Source organism: Gobio gobio, assembly GCF_949357685.1.
Source record: "Gobio gobio genome assembly, chromosome: 8".
Lineage (NCBI taxonomy): Eukaryota > Metazoa > Chordata > Actinopteri > Cypriniformes > Gobionidae > Gobio > Gobio gobio.
The window spans coordinates 28,404,497-28,425,962 of NC_137114.1; the positions used below are offsets into that span (position 1 = coordinate 28,404,497).

A 21,466-nucleotide genomic window follows, 5' to 3' on the forward strand; every position below is an offset into this window, starting at 1 on the left:
TTACATTTAAAAAGTAGCCTACTGATCGATGAACCATGTTTATGATTTATTCTAGCCAGTAGTCGTCAATATTAGTAGGCTAAAAAGAAAGAGTGCAGACTAGTGCATTTCAGTTAGTATGTAGGCCACGGTCTGCAAATAAAAAAATATCCTATCATACATTGTGCTTATACTTAGGCTATTATACACGTTTACAGCAGATTTCACAAATAACTGAGAGTCGTGACCTAAATCTGACTTTCACAAATTCGTCAGTAACTTACTTTTCGCGCCATTCAAGCTTTGACGAAATTTTGGCTGGATCATATAATCAGTGAGTTGTCCGATTCCTGGGTTCATTGGAAAGAATCGGCTCGTTCACGAATCAGACAATCGCATCTGGGTTTTGGATGGCGATATCTTTAGTATTAAATAGCGACGAACGATAAGTTTTTAAGAAATGAAGTGGAGTAAAAACTACAATATTATGCATAGCCTATGTGTAAAGTAAAAGTTTCTCAAAATAAAAATACTCTGATAAAAGTACTTGATAAATGTACTTAAGTACAGCAACGAAGTAAAAACGAATTTGTTGTCCAGCTGTCGTTTTGTAAATACAGGTTTCCCAAGAATTAAATGTTTAAAAAAAGTTTAAACTTTATTTCGAGATTGGATTTAAATAAATGTATTAATATTGTTATTATTATAGTTTTGAGCATACTGTCTCGTTTTGAGCGCACTTCAAAACGCACTTATTTTCTTTTTTCTTTCTTTCTTTAATTTACTGGGTTTCGAGCATAGACTGTAAAAAAAAAAAGGTTTCGAGACTATAACAGGAAATTGTGCAAAAGTCCGCTTGCGTTTTAAAGTGCATTTTGGGAAATGTAGTTAACAGCATAGATAATTCCGCTCACGTTGTAGGCATGAGGCTGATGACAAGAACTACAACCCCCTAAAGCCCAACGGCACGTATTAGGGTGACGTGTATATGTTCGTACTGTCGGCGCAGATACCGAATGAACATCTCTTGTACAGTTATTCATAAGATATTGTGTTGGAAACATGGCTGGAGAAATGTCCATAATAGGTGAGTGTTGATTTTAACTAATGCATATGGCAAGATGTATGTCAAATTTAACAGAATAACCGTTCGTGTAGCCGTTAGCTAGAAACATGACTGACGCATCTGGTATGTAAAGTCCCAAATAACTGACTGTACGTGGATAACTTGATTGATTTCAACCAAATCAGACAGATAGTTATCTTGTCTAGCTTGAGACACAGCAGTCAGACTCAAACATCAGCGGTGTTTGCATTACACGCAATTTATAGACACAGCTGACTCTCGTTCTTTTATACTACAGATGTTACGGCTGTCTCAAAACCTAACTTACTTAGCTAGATAGCATTTTTAGGCATCAATTTTTCCGGAATATTGTTTAGGTAACGTTAGGCAACTTGGTATTTGTCATGTTTTATTTTTCTATATATCATGTTTTTGGACAGCCTTTGAAATGCCTATGAACGGCATACACATATGGTAACCATTAGGTTCTATGATATAACAAAGTTATCATGCTACTAACATCTGACACTGTAAGTTACCACAATAAGGTTTTGTTAGGCGGCTCATTGCCTGATTTCACCATTTATTTCTTTTCACCAGTCATATTTTTTTTGTATGTCCCTACAGGTTCTGTCATCCTGGCTTTATTCTTAGCTGGATATCTGGGACAGCAATACCTGCCTCCTCCAAAGCCCAGGGTCATTGGGTTAGATCTTGGGACCACGTTCTGCTCTGTGGGAGTGTTTCACCCTGGCACAGGCGAGATCGAGGTTATTGAAGATGACAAAAATCGCAAAAGCATCCCGAGTGTGGTGTCGTTCACCCCTACCGGCGTGTTTTCTGGACATGAGGGTCAGGAATTGTCTGACATAAATCCCCAAAACACAATCTACGATTCCAAGAGGTTTATAGGGAAGATTTTTGACCAAGAGACTTTAGAGCGAGAGAGTGCACGATACCCGTTTAAGGTATGCATTTCGTACGTTACATTCGTTCATTACTCTTGCAGTATCTCTGACATTTTCTTTACTATTTTACAGGTGATATTCAACAATGGGAGTGCAGAATTCTTGGTCTCTACGAACAGCACCTTCACAGTTACTCCTGAATTCATCGGTTCCCGTCTCCTTCTCAAAATGAGAAAGATGGCGGAGAAGCAACTGGGAGTTCCTATTAATAAAGCCGTCATATCAGTACCGGCAGAGTTTGATGAGAGGCAAAGAAACTACACCATCAGAGCTGCTAACCTAGCTGGTCAGTTTACTACTCACTGGTGCAGTCGCATTTAAAGGGTTAGTTCACCCAAAAATGTAAATTCTGTCATTAATTACCCGTAAGACCTTCGTTCATCTTCGGAACACAAACTAAGAGATTTTTTTATCTGAGTCTCTCTGACCCCTACATAGACCAAGGCCCAGAAAGGGGCTAAAATAGTCCATGTGACTCCAGTGGTTCAACATTAATTTTATGAAGCGACAAGAATACATTTTCTGCTCAAAAATATTGACTTTATTTAACAATTCCATGTCAGTCTCTGACGCTGTTCACATCGTAAACACAGTGCAGCACTTCGGGGTTCTACGTCAGAACGCCGGTTTATTATTAACAGCGTCAGAGACTGACACAGAAGAGAAGAAATTGTTGAATAAAGTCGTTATTTTAGGGTTTTTTGCGCACAAAAAGTATTCTCGTCGCTTCATAACATTAAGGTTGAACCACTGGACTCACATGGACTCATCAAAAATATCTTCATTTGTGTTCCGAAGATGAATGAAGGCCTTAAGTGTTTGGAACGACATGAGGGTGAGGAATTAATGAGAATTTTTGGGGGGGCGGTGAACTAACCCTTTAATGTTGTTCGGCAATTTTTTCATACATCTCTAAGCTATTGGCAATTTTTGCTGAAATTTCGTTAATGTGACCGCACCTTTAGTCAGTGACAACTTGTGACCAAGGTCTTGCTATTGAAATCATTACAAGTAGCCTGTTGATAATGTCCTGGTTAAAATCTACAATACAGTTGAATGATCAATAGTTAAATAAAATGATCTCCTCTTTATTCAGGGCTGGACATTCTGCGGGTGATCAACGAGCCCACGGCGGCGGCAATGGCCTATGGACTGCATAAGGCAGATGTGTTTAATGTGCTGGTGGTGGATCTGGGAGGAGGAACACTAGATGTGTCACTTCTCAATAAGCAGGGTGGCATGTTCCTCACTAGAGCAATGGCAGGTGAGCTGGGTGATTGATATTATAAATTTGTCAATTAAGAGATTTTACAGTGGTAAACATATATTTGTGGCAGGACAGTCCTTAGGGTGGTGCACTTACACCGCACTTTTCTTTTCATCCTTCCTCCGTATAATAGCTAATACAGTGGTTTATAAGCGCACTAGATATTCCTTAAGCGCCACCTACTGCCAAACAGTGAATTTGCATTTTCATTTACCCTGCCGTTTTTTGTTCAGACAATTATATGTGAGATACATAATAATTTATACTTTTGGCTTCTCTCTACTTTTGACTCTTCGCGTCACAAAACAACAGTTTGCTACTAGCGTGTCTACAGAGGTGGCAGCCAATGAGCTTGAGGATTCTCTCTGACGTTTAGTGAAACACTGCTTGTCACGTAATTTCTTCATGGCCAAATGCATTGAATGAGGGGAACGACTCACACCAAGTTAAAACACTTTCTATAGAAAACAAATAGAAACTTTCATGTGGGTGTATTGGATTTTGCTTTAGTTTTGTATTTAATTTAGGGCTGTCAAAAGCTTAATCGCATCCAAAATAAAAGTTTGTGTTTACATAATATATGTGTGTGTACTCTAATTATTATTTATATATAAATACACACACAAGCATGTATATATTTAAGAAATAAATATTATTTTTATATATAAAACATTTATATTTATATATATTATAGATTATATAAATGTATATACATGCAAATATTTCTTAAATATATACATGAATGTGTGTGTATTTATATATAAATAATAATTAACAGAGTACACACACATATGTAAACATGTAAACACAAACTTTTATTTTGGATGCGATTAATCTTTTGACAGCCCTAATTTAATTGTATTGTTCTTAAAGGGTTAGTTCACCCAAAAATGAAAATTGAGAACAGAACAAAGAAACTCATACAGGTTTGGAACAACTTGAGGGTGAGTAAATGATGACAGAATTTTCATTTTTGGGTGAACTATCCCTTTAATGTCAGAATTAAATTAAAATGTTGTGGAAATTTCTTGTTTTTTCTAGATATGCTCAGTTCAACAGTAATTTTGCCTCATTATGTATTATGAGTGTTATCTCTAAAAGGTATTTAAATCATTTTCCAGTTATCACAAATGATTGAAAATTAATGGAAAATCATTGATATTCTTTGTCTAGAAAATGGAGGGGGTTAGTGGTTATGCACGTTTTCCCCCTGGCTCAGTGGTTTGACCTCAATGGGTGTTTAGGTTCGAAGGTTTTGGGTAATACTCTCTCACTGAAACCTCACTGACATTTAACACGTATGGAAACGGTGTCACATCATGTGCACAACCCTCATCCTGTTTCAACACATGATCTTTATCTCCATAGGTAATAACAAGCTCGGAGGGCAGGATTTCACGCAGCGTTTGTTGCAGTACTCCATCGAGCGAGTGCGGCAGCAGTACGGCGTGCCCCCTACTCTTAAAGAAGACATCCACCTTCTCCGACAGGCTGTCGAGGCCGTCAAACTCAACCTCACCCGGGACTCCCAAGTTCATCTCCGAGTTCCTCTTCACCTGCAGACAACAGGAGAGAACGGAGCACGAGAGGAAAAAGTCCTGTTTCAGGAGAAGCTGACACGGGAACTCTTCGAGGAGCTCAATGCGGATCTCTTCCAGAAGATTCTGGCGCCCATTGAGACCGTCCTCATCGAGGGCCATCTAGGGAAAGAGGAGGTGGATGAAATTGTCCTGGTGGGAGGATCTACGAGGATCCCCCGCATTAGACAGCTCATCAGGCAGTACTTTGGGAAGGACCCGAACACCTCCGTGGACCCTGACCTGGCCGTGGTGACCGGGGTGGCCATTCAAGCAGGCATCATGGGTGGCTCTTGGCCTCTCCAGGTCAGCGCAATTGAAATTCCCAACAGGCACCTTCGCAAGACCAACTTCAGCTGATTTAAACTGCTACATTTGTCACGTGACTGCTCTGTGCCAACAAACCAAAAACTGGTTAAACGACATGTTTAATGTCTTTGCTTCCTCAAATACATTAGCTTTGCAATGAATCGGTCCAAACACAGTGGTTACTAGAACATTTGTTCTTAAGTTGTTGGCCCAAATCATAATGTGTACGTTTATGTCTAGAACAGATGCAGAGTATTTATTTAGATCTTATATAAATAGCGTTGAGAGAATGTTTTTCTCCTGTTATCCCGAGCAAGTGCTTGGGACAATATTGACCAGTTTATTGCCATCTGTGTGCCTAACTGGTACTAACTGTGCAATAGGTCTTTCACAACTGGTTTTGGCAGGTTTAATGATGTTGTATTCAGGGAAGCAGCGGTTTTGTATATAACTGAATAATCATTCCAGTCTCAGCTATTTATTTATTTATTTTACAGAGGTTAGTGATCTTATCAGCTAGCCGTTTCTGTCTACTGGAGTTTTGCTTGTGCCTTTTTATTATTTCCACATTTAAATGTGTTTGATAGACTAAGCATAGTCTGATTTTTATTTTATGTTAAAAGACTAGTAGTAAACAGTAACTGCCAACTTTTAAATACAAATAATCTCAAATGTACCAGCATGAGCTGTGTGGTATTAAGTTCAGGAAATCTTCAAACTGAAGCTTTTTATAATAATGTGAATTAAAAGATATATAAATATTTATTTATATATATTTCATGCTTAAAGTTGAATATTCTCAATTCTTGTCCATATAAAAAAACTGAAGTATATTTAACCATATGGACCAAAAAAGATGCTAAACTAGTTTGTTTACATAATTCTAAATGCTCAATATTAGAGGTGAAAATCAATTATGCAAAGTGTGAACTTAGTTTAATGCACTTTAACATACAGAAGAAGTCCAGAACACAGTAAAAAAAAAAGGGAAAACAGTTATGATACATTTATCAGTGCATATCCAAACTTTTCCTGTAACTGTAATAATTCTATTTTTGTAAAAGTCCTGTACCATTTCATGTGTCATTAAAGTCATTGAACCTTTGCTACTGTGCAAAGAAATACAAACACTGTAAAAACTGCAGAGTTTTTTTATTGACTGACCTCTGAAACACATCATAAAAACATCAACCAGCACAACTGTCCAGCCCTGTCCTCTGTGTGACAGCACAACCACTGTAAACAATGTCACATCTCACATTTACAATATTAAGTCAGGGGTCAGGACACCTCGGCAACGGGAAGCCCTGTACAAAGTATTTAATACATGAAAAGCTACTTAATAAACAAGAGGGTTTTGGATAAAATTATAATTTAATAGTTTAAAAAATAAAATAAAAGGTCACTGAACAACATTCAAACACTTTTTATTATAGGACAGTGTCCAAGTAATATTGCACGGCATCGAAACTCCAAGCCAACTTTCTTTAGAAACAGTGTTCAACTACAGCCTAAACTAAACTTTTAACAGACCCTCTTTTACTTTGGTTTCTGTAATCCAACCTAATCAGGGAATTGTTTTGTTGTTGTTCTTAAATCAAACCACAGATACAGTATGTGTGCAGAACATGTGCCTAAATGTTCCATGTAATCTGGCATCATACCGACCAGGACGATAAGGCTGGGTGATTTTCTCTCGAAATGACAACTGAACAACATGCTAAATAGGTGGCATATAAAACACGGTAGATATCACTGGAAGGCTAAAGGCAGGCACTCTGTAAACACCTGTTAGTTCTTCAAAATTCACAACCATTTGAACAGAAGGCATCATTAGACTGTGAATATCACGCCAAATCAAGGTCTAGAAAAAAAAAAGACAAAAAACTGGCATTAGATATGATTTGCTCCAGATTGGCTGGCTATGGAAGATTAGAAAAAATAAAATCCCCAAAAACCGACAGATAAAATCCACTATATTATCACAGGCATGCTTGCAATACGAAGCAAGTAACAGGCATTCCAGCATCCTCAAGCGTTACGTGGGGGAAGAGGCCACAGATTTGGTAATAGTCAACAGAAAAACCACACTTCCTACTTCTCTTTTCCAGTCTTTCCAGAACAAGCAATTTAACAGCAGAAGAGGAAGAAAAAAAACTGTACAAGAGTCCATCATGACCAGTAGACAGAGTTAAGTCAGTAGTTCAGAGGATACACCACAAGCTGGTTCAGGATGTGATGCATTTTTTCGCTCCACGAGTCTCTGAGCAACGCCTTAATTGGTGTAGTAGTTAAATCCATTTTCCGTATATGTTTCATCGTTGCTGACCCCGTTGCTCACCTCTGTGGAACAAGACGAAAGAAGGCAAAACAATGACGTTTAACATCCATGGCGTTTACAAAATCTCCACTTTGACAATGCAAAAATCGCGAACCGAGAATCACACTAGAGACACACCGGCTCTGTTCCAAACCCTAGTGAGATCCCTACCTAATCAGCATTTTATGAGGCATCATAGGTGTGCTACTTTTTCTACCTTGTAAGAAATGTTGTTTTGCCTTAAAATTTTACACGTATCCTTTATAGATAGTTTAAACCCATAATGCATTGCAACAAGCAAGACGTTTTTCACTCAAAATAACACTTTTAGTCAAGGTATACATTGCTCTAGTTCACAAGACCTTGCCGTTGCTAGCGCCATACTGAGGAGCTACAGGAAATCCATGGTAGAAAATATATGTTACTTTTAATACTATTAATTAGGGGTGTAACGGTACACAAAACTGACAGTTCGGTTCGTACCTCGGTTTTGAAGTCACCGTTCGGTATGGGTTTGGTACAGCAGTTTTACAAAATTGCTTTTTATTTATTTTTATTAAACAGTGGTTTAGTGAAAAAAATTGTGTCTGTCCTTCCACGAATTCAATTATAACTAACCGTTTATTGAAGATACTGCTGTAAACTATATAGGAAGCCCTTACTTGCACATTAATATTAAAGGTTAACAACAGAGCCCAAACTATTAGCCTAAATCAGTCTCAGTTGCTATTTATTTTTAGATATAATAATTAACACTCAAATAACATCGTACGCAAACATGTAAACTTCACATAAGGCAGTTTTTGCAATAACTTCTAAATCTAATTATAAAAAATAGTTTTTTTCTCCAATTCGTTGTAGAAATCATTTATACACAGTGTTTGTCATTTTCATGACAGGTTTATTTAAACATACATGAAATAAACAAGACATCACTAACAGGTTAAGTAGAATATAATGAATATATAGGCTAATATAGTGCATATATTTAGTGAAAGATTTGATTTTTCTAGTGGATAAAATTCTGTGGACTCTGAATGACTGCCTGAGGTAAATGTGATGCTACATTGTTTAGTTTGCAAGCAGTTATATTGGGGTCTTTCCGCTGTTGAAACACTGACTGAGCGATTACATATGATACGTGAAGTTGTAGTGTATCCTCAACATACCTTCAGATGTTCATTCATGTTTATTCTTTAGGAAGAGATGATCGATCGCCTTCACAGCACAGATGATCGCGTTTACACGCACGATCAGTCACGCAACATTAAAGAGCATTATAACGGCATTTATCGGTTGAATTTCGTGATAAAATGTACTGAATACTTAATATGTTTGTGTGGGAACTCGGATTGAAGTGTGTTCCGCGCTTAAAACAAGCAGACTGTTAACTGTTAAAGATTGCATTCGGAAACCGTTTGGTACACGCGTGCACCGATGCCACCGAACCGAAAGCCATGTACGAAACGGTTCGCCGAATACGTGTACCGTTACACCCCTATTATTAATTGATATTACTAACCATATCAATAGAAAACAGTTTCATATAACTAGAAATGAACATTTTACTCAATATTGTTTTTGTTTTTTTGTGCTGATTTGTTCGTTAGCTTAACTGAATGCTAACATCATACTGGACTCAGTTTCCAATAGCTAAGTGTCTCATATTCAGAGGGAATATTTGAGGGAAACGATATTTCATTTAGTATGTTTACTCATTAAATCAATAGAAATTGATAAAATTAAAAAAAAAATTTAATGTTACAAGAGGGTTCTATTTCAAATAAATGATGTTCTTTTGAACCTTCTATCCATCAAATAATTGAATTTCCACAAAAAATATTTAAAGGTGCAATAAGTGATTTCTGAGAAATGATGTTGAAAAATTAAATAAACAACTAAACAAACAATTCTGTGAATATTTGCTAGATGTCCGTTTGTGTGCTGAAAAATAAGTGTTTGTACATAGTGATGGCTGTGTAAATAAGAGAAAAAAATCAAAGAGGACCAATCAGACATAACACTACAACACTCTTGTAGGCAATCAGAAACAGGGGGCGTATCTGCTCATGGTGGGGAGGAGAGTGATAGAGCAAGCTGGACATTGGTAAAAAAGACTGTAGAAGGAGAGATAGCTGAGATATTACCAAAGAGGAAAAGGTTAGTATAATTGGAAAAAGAAGGATTATGAGCTACAGTATGATCCACATTAATTTTGGAATAGCTTTCCATCTCTAGAGAGATGTTAGAGAGCGGGAAGTCCTGAAAAGGGATGCCGCTGAGGTTGCTTTGTTTCAGCTCGATACGTGAGTAACATTGGTTAAGCGAAGATGTGTTGTTGTTTAATCCATACGTGTGTGAGCTGTCTGATGTGCCAGCTGTTAGTGGTTGCCTGTGTTGCATAGCATGTTCATAATTTTGGGGGTGGAGCAATAAAGGGAGGGTAGTGTTTGTTTGGGTGTCAATTTCAAATATCAACAGTGTTTCTCAGAATTCGCTTACTGCACCTTCAAGCAGCACAACTGTTTTCAACATTGATATTAAAACGAAATGTTTCTTTAATCAACAAATCGGCACATTGCAAGGATTTCTAATGGTTTTGTGAGTTTCAACATAATAATAAGCTTTCTTAGAAGGTATAGCTGCCTATGTGGTTTGCCCACTAGGAACAGAGCTGCTGGAGAAAAAGCAAAGTTGAAGATCTTCTTTTTGAATTCCACACATTTGAATGACCATCACCCTCATACTCACCATACGCAGGCCACTGTTACCCTGGCCAGTGATGCTACAGCCCTGCATGAGCTATCATTCAAACTGTGGGATGTCGGCGGAGTATGGATTGTTGGATGGATGAATGGATGCAGGAGGAGACAGGACGGTGGTAGGCAGTGAGAGACAGGAGGGAGAAGGGAAGGGAATGAGATGGAATGGGATGAAGGGATGCGGAGACATACAGTAGTGGAAGACTCAAACCCAGGAGGTGGACAGCTACTGTGGCTGACCTTAAAAACACACAGAGGCATGCAAACACTGTTGGGACACATGCACACACAATGCGAATCCCAAAAAAACAATGCATGCAACATGTGTACAGTTAACCGGACATTAACCTTGTAAAGACTGACATTTGAAAAAAAAAAAAATGTTTGTTTGAAATTGTATATTATTTATTGAACTTTTAGACAGCATAACTAAAAAAAGGGAAAGATTACAAATGTTTTTCATTGAGTATCTTATTTCATGCATCAGGGTTTTATGGCTCATATATAAAGAGGCCCAAAATAAGCAATTTCATGCGGTTTCTGATGTTGATATGATCAAAATGTAAGATGAAATTCTGACAGCTTGTAATGTCAAATCAATGAGATCTTTATAAAAGTATCCACCTTATTTAGCAACGTGGAAATAAGTGATTTTTAAACAGCTACATACTGGAAGGGGGTGACACTATAAGCCTCTCACATTCAATTTACAATTGGCCACTCTTACGTTAAAAATAAGGTGGATAGTAGACTACTTACATAAAATGTATATAGATATCAGTGGTCACTGTAGATTTTATTATGAGGGGCAAAACATAATGCAATCCAATACTATGATGACAGAGATGATCATAGTAATACCAAAATATGCCCTGACAAGGATTTTGCGATAATGACTGTTATAATGACTGTTGGCTGTACCTTACACAGTTACTTATTAAATTAATACTTGGACATTATTTTGTTATCTAATAATATTGTATATTAGCTTAAAGCTAGACTTCAATACCACAGTTTTTGCGAGTTAGTTAATCAGACTACTTTTTGCAAGTAACTAGTAAAGTAATGCATTACTTTAGCATTACAAAAAAAAAGTCAAATAATATAAGTTTGTTTTCCCATTTATTGACCGATAGTAATTCTCCTGCCCCCATGTTGACAGAAATCAGGAGTGAGGAGCAGAGGCGTGAAAAGGCATTTACTCATCTCACTTGCATTAAAACCAGATTCGGTGTTCCTCAAAATGAATAAAACAGTGAGATGCAAAAAATGAAAATTATATTTTATAAAATAGTTAAGTCACTTTATCAACCAATGTTAATGATGACCTTTGATGATCCAATTCAAACATACGAATGAGAAAAAAAAAATACTTTATATAAACATCACATTTGTGTGTTTTTTTTTTCTATCATTGCTAAAGTAAGAGTGTTGAACCAACTTCTCCTGTGTTTTATTCTTCTATAGTACAGAATGGAAGCACAGCTGAAAGGTGTGTTTGAGCTCTCTATTGTACAGACGTGGGCCGCACATTACTTTTAAAAGTAACTTTCCCCAACACTTAATTTATATATTTTTAATCTGCAACTCAAATACTTTATCTATTGACCAGATAACTAACATTTAACTACAATTTCTTCAGTTTTAATTTCTTTCTCGTTCAGCTCTTTGAATTCTTTCCTTGTTTGCCGTTCCTCTGGCAACATTATAGTTTCCTTGCTGTAACTCGGGACTAAACATGAGTTTCTAGCCATTTATCAAATGTTTTACTCACTATATATTATAATGAATACTGAATTCCTTCAGTTTTGAGTCACAAGATGTTGATAATGAGCTTGGTGGTATGAAAAGCAAGACATTGTGGAGTAATAAATGAGACATTAAATAAATGTAAATATTGAACCAGTATTTTGCCATGTACAATGGTGAAATATGTAGTTTAGTGGTCATTATACAAATATTTGATTGACCAATCACCAATCAAGTATTTCAGAGCGCCACATAATAAGCTCTTTCTCACACACACAGCATGAGAAATGCCAACAGAAGGTGGTTTGGTGGCTCTTACCAGAGAAGATGAGCTTCTCCTTCATGATGTTGACATCTCTGCTGGACCTCCTGACAGCTGCGCTCAGCATGATCTGCTCTGGGTTGTAGCTACGCATCCCACTCATTCTCCACCTGTGATCACGTGCACACACAAACACACACGTACACAAACAGACCTTAGTGACCATAGCCAAACATAGATAGCGTTGTTACAGCTGACTCTGCTAATAAAACATTTCTTTTTGATTTATAATCCCAGTGCTGACAACCAAATTAACACCTGAATCTCACTGTGATGTGTTAATGTAATTGGTACTCTAAGATATACAGTACAAATTTACATTACTGTTCAAGTGTACATGTACTGTTTAGGGTCAGTAAAAATTCATACTCTGCCCTCTGCCAGTAAAAATGTATACAGTGATTATTATGATGATGATTATGTTTCTGTTATATATGTAACATATAACAGAAACATAATCATCATAATAATCACTGTAATAATGATCCAATCATACACTCTTAAGCATTTCAATCTTTTTTTGGCCGGGCAGAGTACTTTTATTCAGCAATTATGCATTAAATCGATCAAACGTGACAATAAAGCCATTGATAATGTTATATCTCAAAGAATCCTACATTTTTTTTGCATGGTTTCCACAAAATTTTTTAGTACCGTTGTTGTTTTCAACATTGATAATAATAAGAAATGTTTCTTGAGCAGAAAATCAGCATATTAGAATGATTTCTGAAGGATCATGTGACACTGAAGACTGAAGTAATGGCTGCTAATATGAAGCTTTGCCATCACAGGAATAAATTACATATTAAATTAGAAAACAGTTCTTTTAAATTGTAATAACATTGAACAATATCACTCGTTTTACTGTATGTTTGATCAAATTAATGCAGCCCTGGTGAGCATGAGACTTCTTTAAAAAAAAAATTTTTTTAAATCATACTAACCCTCAAATTTCTGAATTCAAGTGTATGAATAATTTACTAAACTCTTAAATCTTACATTTACGTATGAATCAAAAACAAGTCTGTCAATCTACAGTTATAGTGTCCATCTGTTCAAACTACCCATAATGCAAAGTAATTTCTTTTTCCTGATAATATCCGACAACATCTGGCAATTTTGGAGTGTTGTTGGCCCAAAACAAGACCATAAGATTTACACCATATGATAGGTAAGAACGCCCTCAAGTCAAGCCTATAGATAACCTTAAAATATAAAATGTAAAATTTTCTGCAACAGTAGAAAATGACTTGCAGAAACAAAATCAGCTAAATGTAACTGTCAGTCAATTGTGATTGTTGCTTGTTCTGTACTCATCCACTAGGGGGTGACAGAGTATCGTAGCAAAAAAAAAAAAAGTGATTCCACATAATAACCCTGAATCAAATATTAATTATATATGTTAAGTGATAAACAGTGATATTAAAGTGTAATCATGTGGGCTGTGGTTAAGTGAGAAGAGTTAGTAATAGCATTGACAAGATACAGGTAAAACAAAAGATACAGGCAGATAGTTTGAAACAGGGTTATATAGAGAAAGAAGGGCAAGAAAGGGAGATACACTGGCAGCATGGGCCAACAGTGCTGACCCAATTACCTGATTATGTGATAGCTGAGAGATACCAGAATGCAGCAGAGAAGAGGAGCATGCACATCAGGCAGAGAGCAAGAAGAAGAGGAGGAGAGGTGGAAGAAAGGGTACAAGAGTAAAAGAAAGGGAGAGAATCAAGAGGTCAGTTCAGAAAAGCAGATGCAAATGTCACTATGGCAAGCGCAGCAAACGTAGAGAATCCAGAGCCCCACAAAACATTAACCAGTGATGCTGATCTCGAACATTAAACATTATAATCAAAAATAACTAGTGAGAGTGTAAAACATCCAATACAACATCAATTTAAACACACTTTCTTCTTATTTAGTCTTTATTCCTTCTCTCTAATCATGGTTCAAAATATTTTGTTTTGTAAAGGTCGAACAATCTGAATAGGAAGCAGCAACACACAATTTGATTGTGTGAAAAAAATCGGAGCAAAGTGATGTAATGTATGGGAACTAGATGTTTTAAGATGATGTTTCTTTAGCTTTCATTACTACAACATCCAAAGTCATATTTTCTTTTAGACCAAATCTGTACTGTGGGTGAATTTAAGCAGTAAAAAAAGTTCAATGCAGAACATAAATTTGAACATATCTCTTTAGTAGCAAAAACTAAATATTTATAAACCGGTATAGGACACTCTAACTTTCTATAAACATTAACATTTTAATTTGCTAATGTTTTATTGCTTATAATGTAGATGAGATTTAAATTATTTTAATTGAGATTAATATTTAATATTTAATTAAAGTAATTTATGGAAAGTTGAAAAGAAGAACTAATATAGTGTTGTTAGTGTTAACTAAAACTAAATCAAATCATAAAATTAAAAATATTTATAAATAAATATCTGATAAATAAACCTAAATGAAAATGAGAAATGTTGCCTTGACAACTAACTGAAATAAGTTGAAGTACTTAAAGCTAAATACAAACACACACACACAAACTTTTAAAAATGACAAAGCACATAACCCGATTATTAAAACTTTGATAAAAACTAAATAAAAAACTGAAAATATATATATAAAAGCCAATTCAATATATTTATAAATGCTTTAACAGTATATACACAATACTAAAATAACAGTGGACTGTGAGATAGTATTTTGAATAAAACATAATTCCTATAATTTACAACATGCAATGTCAAACAAGAGGACACTTACTTCTGGAATATAAATATTCCCAGAACTACAGCAAAGGAAATGAGATCAGTGGAGATCCATATCAAGCAGTACTCATCTGGAGTCTGGAGAGACACAAAAGCTAATGAGACACACACACCACAAGATGGTGCAAGAGAATGGATAGTACAGCCGATGCTAGCTAATGCTTTCTTAAGAAACATATAAAACATGCTCCTCAAAAAACTTTGTTGCAAGGGATATTATTATCATTATATATTACATACAAAATAGGCAATTAACTAAATATGTGTTATGTGTAAATATTGTGTTATATTTGACAAAAAAAAGCAAATATGCTTTTATTTTGAACAAAGGCCAGAGCAGCAGATGTTGACCAATTATATTTCTAAGCCATTGCCTAATGAAGAATCTACAAGACGTTGAGGGTTTGTACCATGAGCCAGAGTGGATAGTGCACCTTCCTCAGCACCTGCGGGGCTTCAGAGGAGACGGACGGCACCCCACTGCACCACAGCAGAGAATACAGCCACGGCTCGTTCACCGTATACAGAGTCAGACTGATGTTGTTCTCGTTATACAACCTACTCAAATAAACAGAGATATAGGACTAGCTTTTACACACTTTATGGAGGACAACATTTTTTTTCCCTCTTTGCTTGTTTGTTGTTGCTATGGCGTTTTAAATGTTAAATTTAGATGCGAGCCACAAGCTTAAAAGCTAAATAGTGGCCTGGAATAGCAACATTGGCTATAATATAGCTCGAGTTTGGCTGAACAACTGCAGGTTTTGCATTTCCGTTACATTACACTAGTGCAGCAGAAACTGCAGCTTTTGTTCCCAAACTGTCCTTTATCGAGTAATGTTGTAAGTGAGACCAGGTGTTTGTAAGTAGGGCAGAGGCCTACCGGACGTCCTGCGCAGAGGCCTGGTTATAGCGCAGCAGGACCCTGCTGATGCCTTTATGATGGAGTGTGCTGAGGGGCAGCTTCTGTACAGAGGTCTGCTGTAAACCCGGAGCAACCTGCCTCACCATCTCCCTGTTACTTTCCACCGCCCACATCACCTACACAGACGTACACACACACAAAAAAAAAACAGTTAAATGTGAGAGGGGAATACAAACTATGGAATAATCATACTTTTAAATAAAATTATCCTCTATTAACCCTGTGAAGCATGACATGACATAATAGTCAGAAAAATGTATTTGTCATTCAATGTGTTTTTAGTTGAGTAGATTTAATATGGGCTTTTATGGCTCATTTAATATGATATATAGTATGATATAGGGCAATATGGAACACATACTCAAGTAGGAATAAACGTCTCAATTTTATTTAGAGGCCCAAACTGAGCAAAAATATGCAATTTGGTGCAGTTGCTGATATTTTGTGGCCAAAAGGAAGATGAATTTCTCATAGCTTGTAATGTAAATCTAAGATATTTATAACAGTATAGCAGACTACATGCACAAAAAAAGCATAAAAAATATCAGTTGTCACTCTATATTTCCAAATAATATATCTTAGTAAGATTATATTTAAATGCCTAGTTTTTATGATCCAAGCTCTGTAGATTTTATTGTATGGGGCAAAACATATAATGCATTTCAATATTATGAAGACTGAGAGATGTACGCATAAATGTTCCTCAAAAGCCGTATATATTACATTTTATACTCACAGCAAAAAAATGTGTATGAATAATCATTTTGAATCATCAGTGTTCATCTTAAAATATTACTAACAATATAAACGTTATTATTGCGTTTACTTTATAAAAATCAACCTGAAGGTGGGCGTTTTTATAATTAACACTAAAAGGCTTTACTTCCTGAAAATAGTATAAACTATCAATCAGATGACAGAAGACATGTAGTAGATTATGTACAACAGGTGTTTCATGCTGATAATTTAGAGAGAAGTTTGCTTATCAAATATGATAGGCTTTAAAAGGTTACAACCACAATGTAATTAGTTTTACTCACAGCTAGGGGGCGTGAATATACAACCAACCATATAAAACAGCAACAAAACGTGTCCTAATGGCATCTATTTCAACCCCAGGTCAAGGACAAAGATTTCCAGTAGCATATCAAACGTGAGTATCACTCCCTCAAGACTAACCTGGTGTTGTGGTATTCCTGACCTCAGAACAGTGTCCAGGGTGAGGTTGACCCAGTCGTGGTGGTGGGGGTGATTGGGCGGCGGTCTGCGCAGAGTGAATATGGCCGAGCTCTTGGATTTAGCCGCTAGTTTCAGCATCTGCTCCAGGCTGCACACTGTCTGGTTCCCCACTGACCAGCGCTCGGACGCTGACATGTACTCCACAGTCCAGAAAGGATCATCCTGTGTTCAGTGAAATCAGTTAGTCAAGTTATATGCAGATATACGCATTTATAAATTCCTAATATAAAAGATTAAAACTTTAAAGTCAGAAGAAAACAAGGAAATTTTGTCTAATTATGAAGCTATGACACCGTGCTTAATTAGCTAGATCTTAAAATGGTTCATCACATTAGATAGCATTGAAGTCCACTTATAATTTAGTTTACATAACCCTTAGAGTTAAACAGACCATTTTTGTTACTGTTCCTTTAAGATTTCTATATGCAAATGACGTGTTATAACTGGCTAATCGCTTTGCATGAAATGCAGAATAGTTATCGTTCATTAGGTTGGGCTGATTGCACCAAACGAACAGTTGTTGATGCATAAATGTGGGCGGACATATGCTAATGTGCTGACATCATAACTGTGGCATGTTTTATCTAAATGACCTGTTTTGCAATATAATTTCCATTATTGGTCAAGAGAGAGGCTTTGTGTGAATATTAAAGTACATCTACATATTAGACTGAACTCTAATTTCAAATAAGCAAGAAAAATCCTGTCTTTCAAATCCCCATTAAAGTTGAAAAACACTCTTCAGTGTTGCCATAAATAAATGCAAATGACTAACACTACTACATCACTATTTCAGCTGTATTATAGACATTGTTTAGAGCCAAAATGGCCCATACCTTCAGAAACCACTGGCCAGCGTTCAGTGAGCTCAGATCAGTCCAGTTGAAGAGTGAAGCATCATCATACTGTCTCTCCGGGAATACACTCCTCACGTTTGTGGTTCTTCTCAATGTCCGGTCTCTCATGAGGAACGGCACACCATCAAGACTACAGCCAAAGCCAGAGTTACTCAGCAGTGTGTGATTAGACAGCACTTAGATTGCAACTGAGAAAGTGCTTCCATTAGGGCTGAACCTGCCAGTACTGCTGGGTAATATTCAATGATAAGAGAGCGAATAAAAGTGGTGAGTGGACTTGCTGTACGCTGACATCTGAATGGACTTATTTCAATAATGGGATTGTTGTACAATAGTAGTATTATTGCAAACCATTATTCTTCATTTGGCAGATGCCTTTTTACACAGAACAACCCACAAACTGAGGTTAAATGCAAGAGCATAATGGTGGTATTAAGATTGAACCTTTGGGTTACCAGCCAATATATATTAATCTCTAAGCCACATCAACCCATTTCATTTGAATATGGTTTCATACCAGTGCCACCACCTCTTAATGAAATTAAACCAGATGTTCCCAACCAAAGCGATATGTGACCCTGGACCACAAAACCAGTCATAAGTCGCACGGGTATATTTGTGGCAATAGCCAACAACACATTTAATGGGTCAAAATTATCGACTTTTCTTTTATGCCAAAAATCATCAGGATATTAAGTAAAGATCATGTTCAATTAAGATATTTTGTACATTTTCTACCGTAAATATATATTAAAAAATATATATTTTTATATACTAGTATATAATAGTAGTAATACTTTTTGCTAATGACTTCATTTGGACAACTTTAATTTCTCAATATTTTGATTTTTTTGCACCCTCAGATTCCAGATTTTCAAGTAGTTGTATCTCGGCCAAATATTGTCAATGGAAAGCTTATTTATTCAGTTTTCAGGTGATGTATAAATCTCAATTTTAAAAAAATTTACCCTTATGACTTGTTTTGTGGTATATGTGGCCTGAAAAAACCAATCACAAAACAGTAATGGCCCATAACACTTCATTTTCAATTGCATTTATTTGTGTTTCTTAGGGTTTCTTACAATATATATTGTTTTAACTGACGCAATTTAAAAATTGCAGCTGTATTATTGCAACACAATGGCCAATATGGATGATCAGGAGGAAACAGCCTTACATTCAATGAGGTATTTAAATTTTTACTAATAGATTTTAAAGCATTACAGAAATTATTATCATTTTCTAACCGATGGACCAGCTGAAATTATTTTTAAATATTATATCATACTTAATCAAAATTATTTTGACTTGTAGCCCAGTTAAAAAAAAAAAAAATGGCAATAACATAATTTTTTGCAGTGTTTTTAAAAATGAGGTCACGATTCTTTTTGTGGTAATCAACATTATGCCAGAGATTCTGTCCATAGAGCTTCACTAGTATTTGAGATATCTCAATCTAAAAAGCTTGAGTGATGACTCTCTTTAACCAAGATAAATTACAACACAACAGATGGACAATTTCAGCTCCATTATCTAAAGATGCATGTTAAGCAGGCAGAGTAGATTATAGCTTAAAAGGGCTTCTTTATAAAGTCTTCCTGTCTGTCCCAGTGTTCAATTACTATGCACTCTCTGGGTTAAGAGACGTCACGACTCACTCCAACCTCTCATTATAGCAGTCTCGCACTACCACACAAGGATTCACACTTTGAAACACCCTGTAGCCTTGTGCCTTTAGACACACACACATACATACACATGGCTCTATATAATCTATTGATTGAAATGTACCGAGAATGAATGAGAATGAATGTATGAATACCTGATGGTCACATCTGCCTCCAACCCACTAACATTTCTCTGCAGAGCTCGGTTGAAGGATAGGAGAGTGTTCTCTGGAGCGAGCTGAACAAGAGGGGGAAAAAGAAAAGAAAAAAATTAAGAAGTGAATATCCTACAAAGAATAAAGTATTGCATACTTGAACCCTATGGAGGCTTCAATGGAAAGACCATTGTTAAACCAAAATGCGAGACTCTTCTCACCCTGGAGCTAAACAGTAGTTAAACCTCTTCCTTGTTATTTGGCTGTAAATCAATACCTCATCTCATAGAGGTTCACTGAGTGCTTGAGGGCCAGACAGATGCACAATCTACGGCTCCTCTGTGGTTCATGCTTATGCAACGGCATGCAAGCAGCAACTTGAGATCATTTGCACACAGCAGGTCTACATGTGACAAATGCAGAATGAGGGTGAGACGCTTCCTTTGAAGCACAAGAGAATGAAGAGAGGAATATATTAAGAATCAACAGGATCAGTATGAATGTGCCTTTGGAGAGCACTTAAGGTTATGATCCTCATCTCTGGATTCTGGCTTTTAAAGCCATGGTGGTCAGTACCACACCTATGATCTCCAATCAGCACACTCAATGCGTTTTCAGCCCAAGTTTGGGTGTTTACAGCTTTAGCTAGGAGTGGCAGAAGAATTAAGTTCCTCCAAACAAAATTGTTCACTAATAGGCTAGCAGAAATGTTACATAACACTGCTGCAAGAAAGAGACTTATAAGAACGCTGAGATGTTGTTATTAATTATCTTTCTCATTTATTTTTCTGTAGCCCTATTCAGAAGCGGACCAATTTTTTCCCTGGGGAAGTTAGGTAATTTGTGTTTTTCACAGACCAATTTTAATCCAGACCAATTAAACATTACAACTTAAAAGAACAGATTGAACAGATCCTTCGGAAATCATTCTTATATGCTGATTTGGTGCTCAATTAGTGACAATTATAATTATCAATGTTAATATTATTATCAATGCTGAAAACATTTTTGCTGCTTTACATTATTGTGGAACCCATGATACATTTTCCAGGATTTTTTGCTGCATAGAAAGTGAGCATTATTAATAGATCAATATAAATATAAATATAAATATAAATATATATATGTGTGTGTGTGTGTGTGTGTGTGTGTGTGTGTGTGTGTGTGTATATATTTTGTATATATATGTTTTGTGGTGTACAAATGTGCAGACACACAAAAAAAATTCCAATTCCAGCTGAACCAGTACATGAAATCATGGATGTCTTGTATTCATACCTTCAAGTAGTGTATAAAACTAATCCTTTGCAAATGCTGCATTTGACTAAAACTAACCACATTTGCATTTTTTCTGTGCCACTATAAAACAGAAATAACATGCACACATAAAAAGCTTATTTTTTAGCATAATACACCAATGATACACACAAGTGTATTGAAAACCCTTCATAACCACCAAACCTTGAACAACGCCTACACAGAGATTCTCAGTGGCTCTTACCAGAGTTATATTTAGCAATGACAAGCCAGGGA

General features: G+C 36.2%; 2 protein-coding genes across 5 annotated transcripts in view; one reads left to right on the plus strand and one right to left on the minus strand.

The window, feature by feature from the left end:
- Positions 1-945: 945 nt before the first annotated feature.
- On the plus strand, positions 946-6,104 carry hspa13 (heat shock protein 70 family, member 13). The gene is made up of 5 exons (XM_079824165.1): positions 946-1,066; positions 1,673-2,013; positions 2,086-2,299; positions 3,110-3,277; positions 4,649-6,104. Exons 1-5 carry the CDS (start codon positions 1,042-1,044, stop codon positions 5,215-5,217), a joined length of 1,317 nt encoding a protein of 438 aa, XP_079680291.1. The 5' UTR covers positions 946-1,041; the 3' UTR covers positions 5,218-6,104.
- A 135-nt stretch (positions 6,105-6,239) lies between these two features.
- gdpd5b (glycerophosphodiester phosphodiesterase domain containing 5b) overlaps positions 6,240-21,466 on the minus strand; it is a 63,441-nt gene continuing 48,214 nt past the window's right edge. Inside the window, exons 9-18 of one of the 4 annotated variants that reach the window (XR_013817102.1) lie at positions 19,934-20,016; positions 18,091-18,241; positions 17,195-17,416; positions 15,974-16,131; positions 15,501-15,648; positions 15,086-15,168; positions 13,917-13,931; positions 12,317-12,429; positions 10,238-10,488; positions 6,302-7,509 (exon numbers count right to left, since the gene is read on the minus strand). Coding sequence is in view for 2 of the 4 variants with exons in the window: in XM_079824161.1 (XP_079680287.1) it covers positions 7,442-7,509; positions 12,317-12,429; positions 13,917-13,931; positions 15,086-15,168; positions 15,501-15,648; positions 15,974-16,131; positions 17,195-17,416; positions 18,091-18,241; positions 19,934-20,016 (1,041 nt within the window). In the remaining 2 variants the exon portion in view is untranslated. Of the gene's footprint in view, positions 7,510-10,237; positions 10,489-12,316; positions 12,430-13,916; positions 13,932-15,085; positions 15,169-15,500; positions 15,649-15,973; positions 16,132-17,194; positions 17,417-18,090; positions 18,242-19,933; positions 20,017-21,466 lie in introns of all 4 variants that reach the window. The other 3 variants (XR_013817101.1, XM_079824161.1, XM_079824162.1) reach the window with 3 other exon arrangements.

Coding starts and splice junctions, on each gene's coding strand:
- hspa13 (XM_079824165.1), top strand. CDS start 1,042: ATGGCTGGAGAAATGTCCATAATAG. Junction 2,014..2,085: donor GTGCACGATACCCGTTTAAG/GTATGCATTTCG, acceptor ACTATTTTACAG/GTGATATTCAACAATGGGAG. Junction 3,278..4,648: donor CCTCACTAGAGCAATGGCAG/GTGAGCTGGGTG, acceptor TTATCTCCATAG/GTAATAACAAGCTCGGAGGG.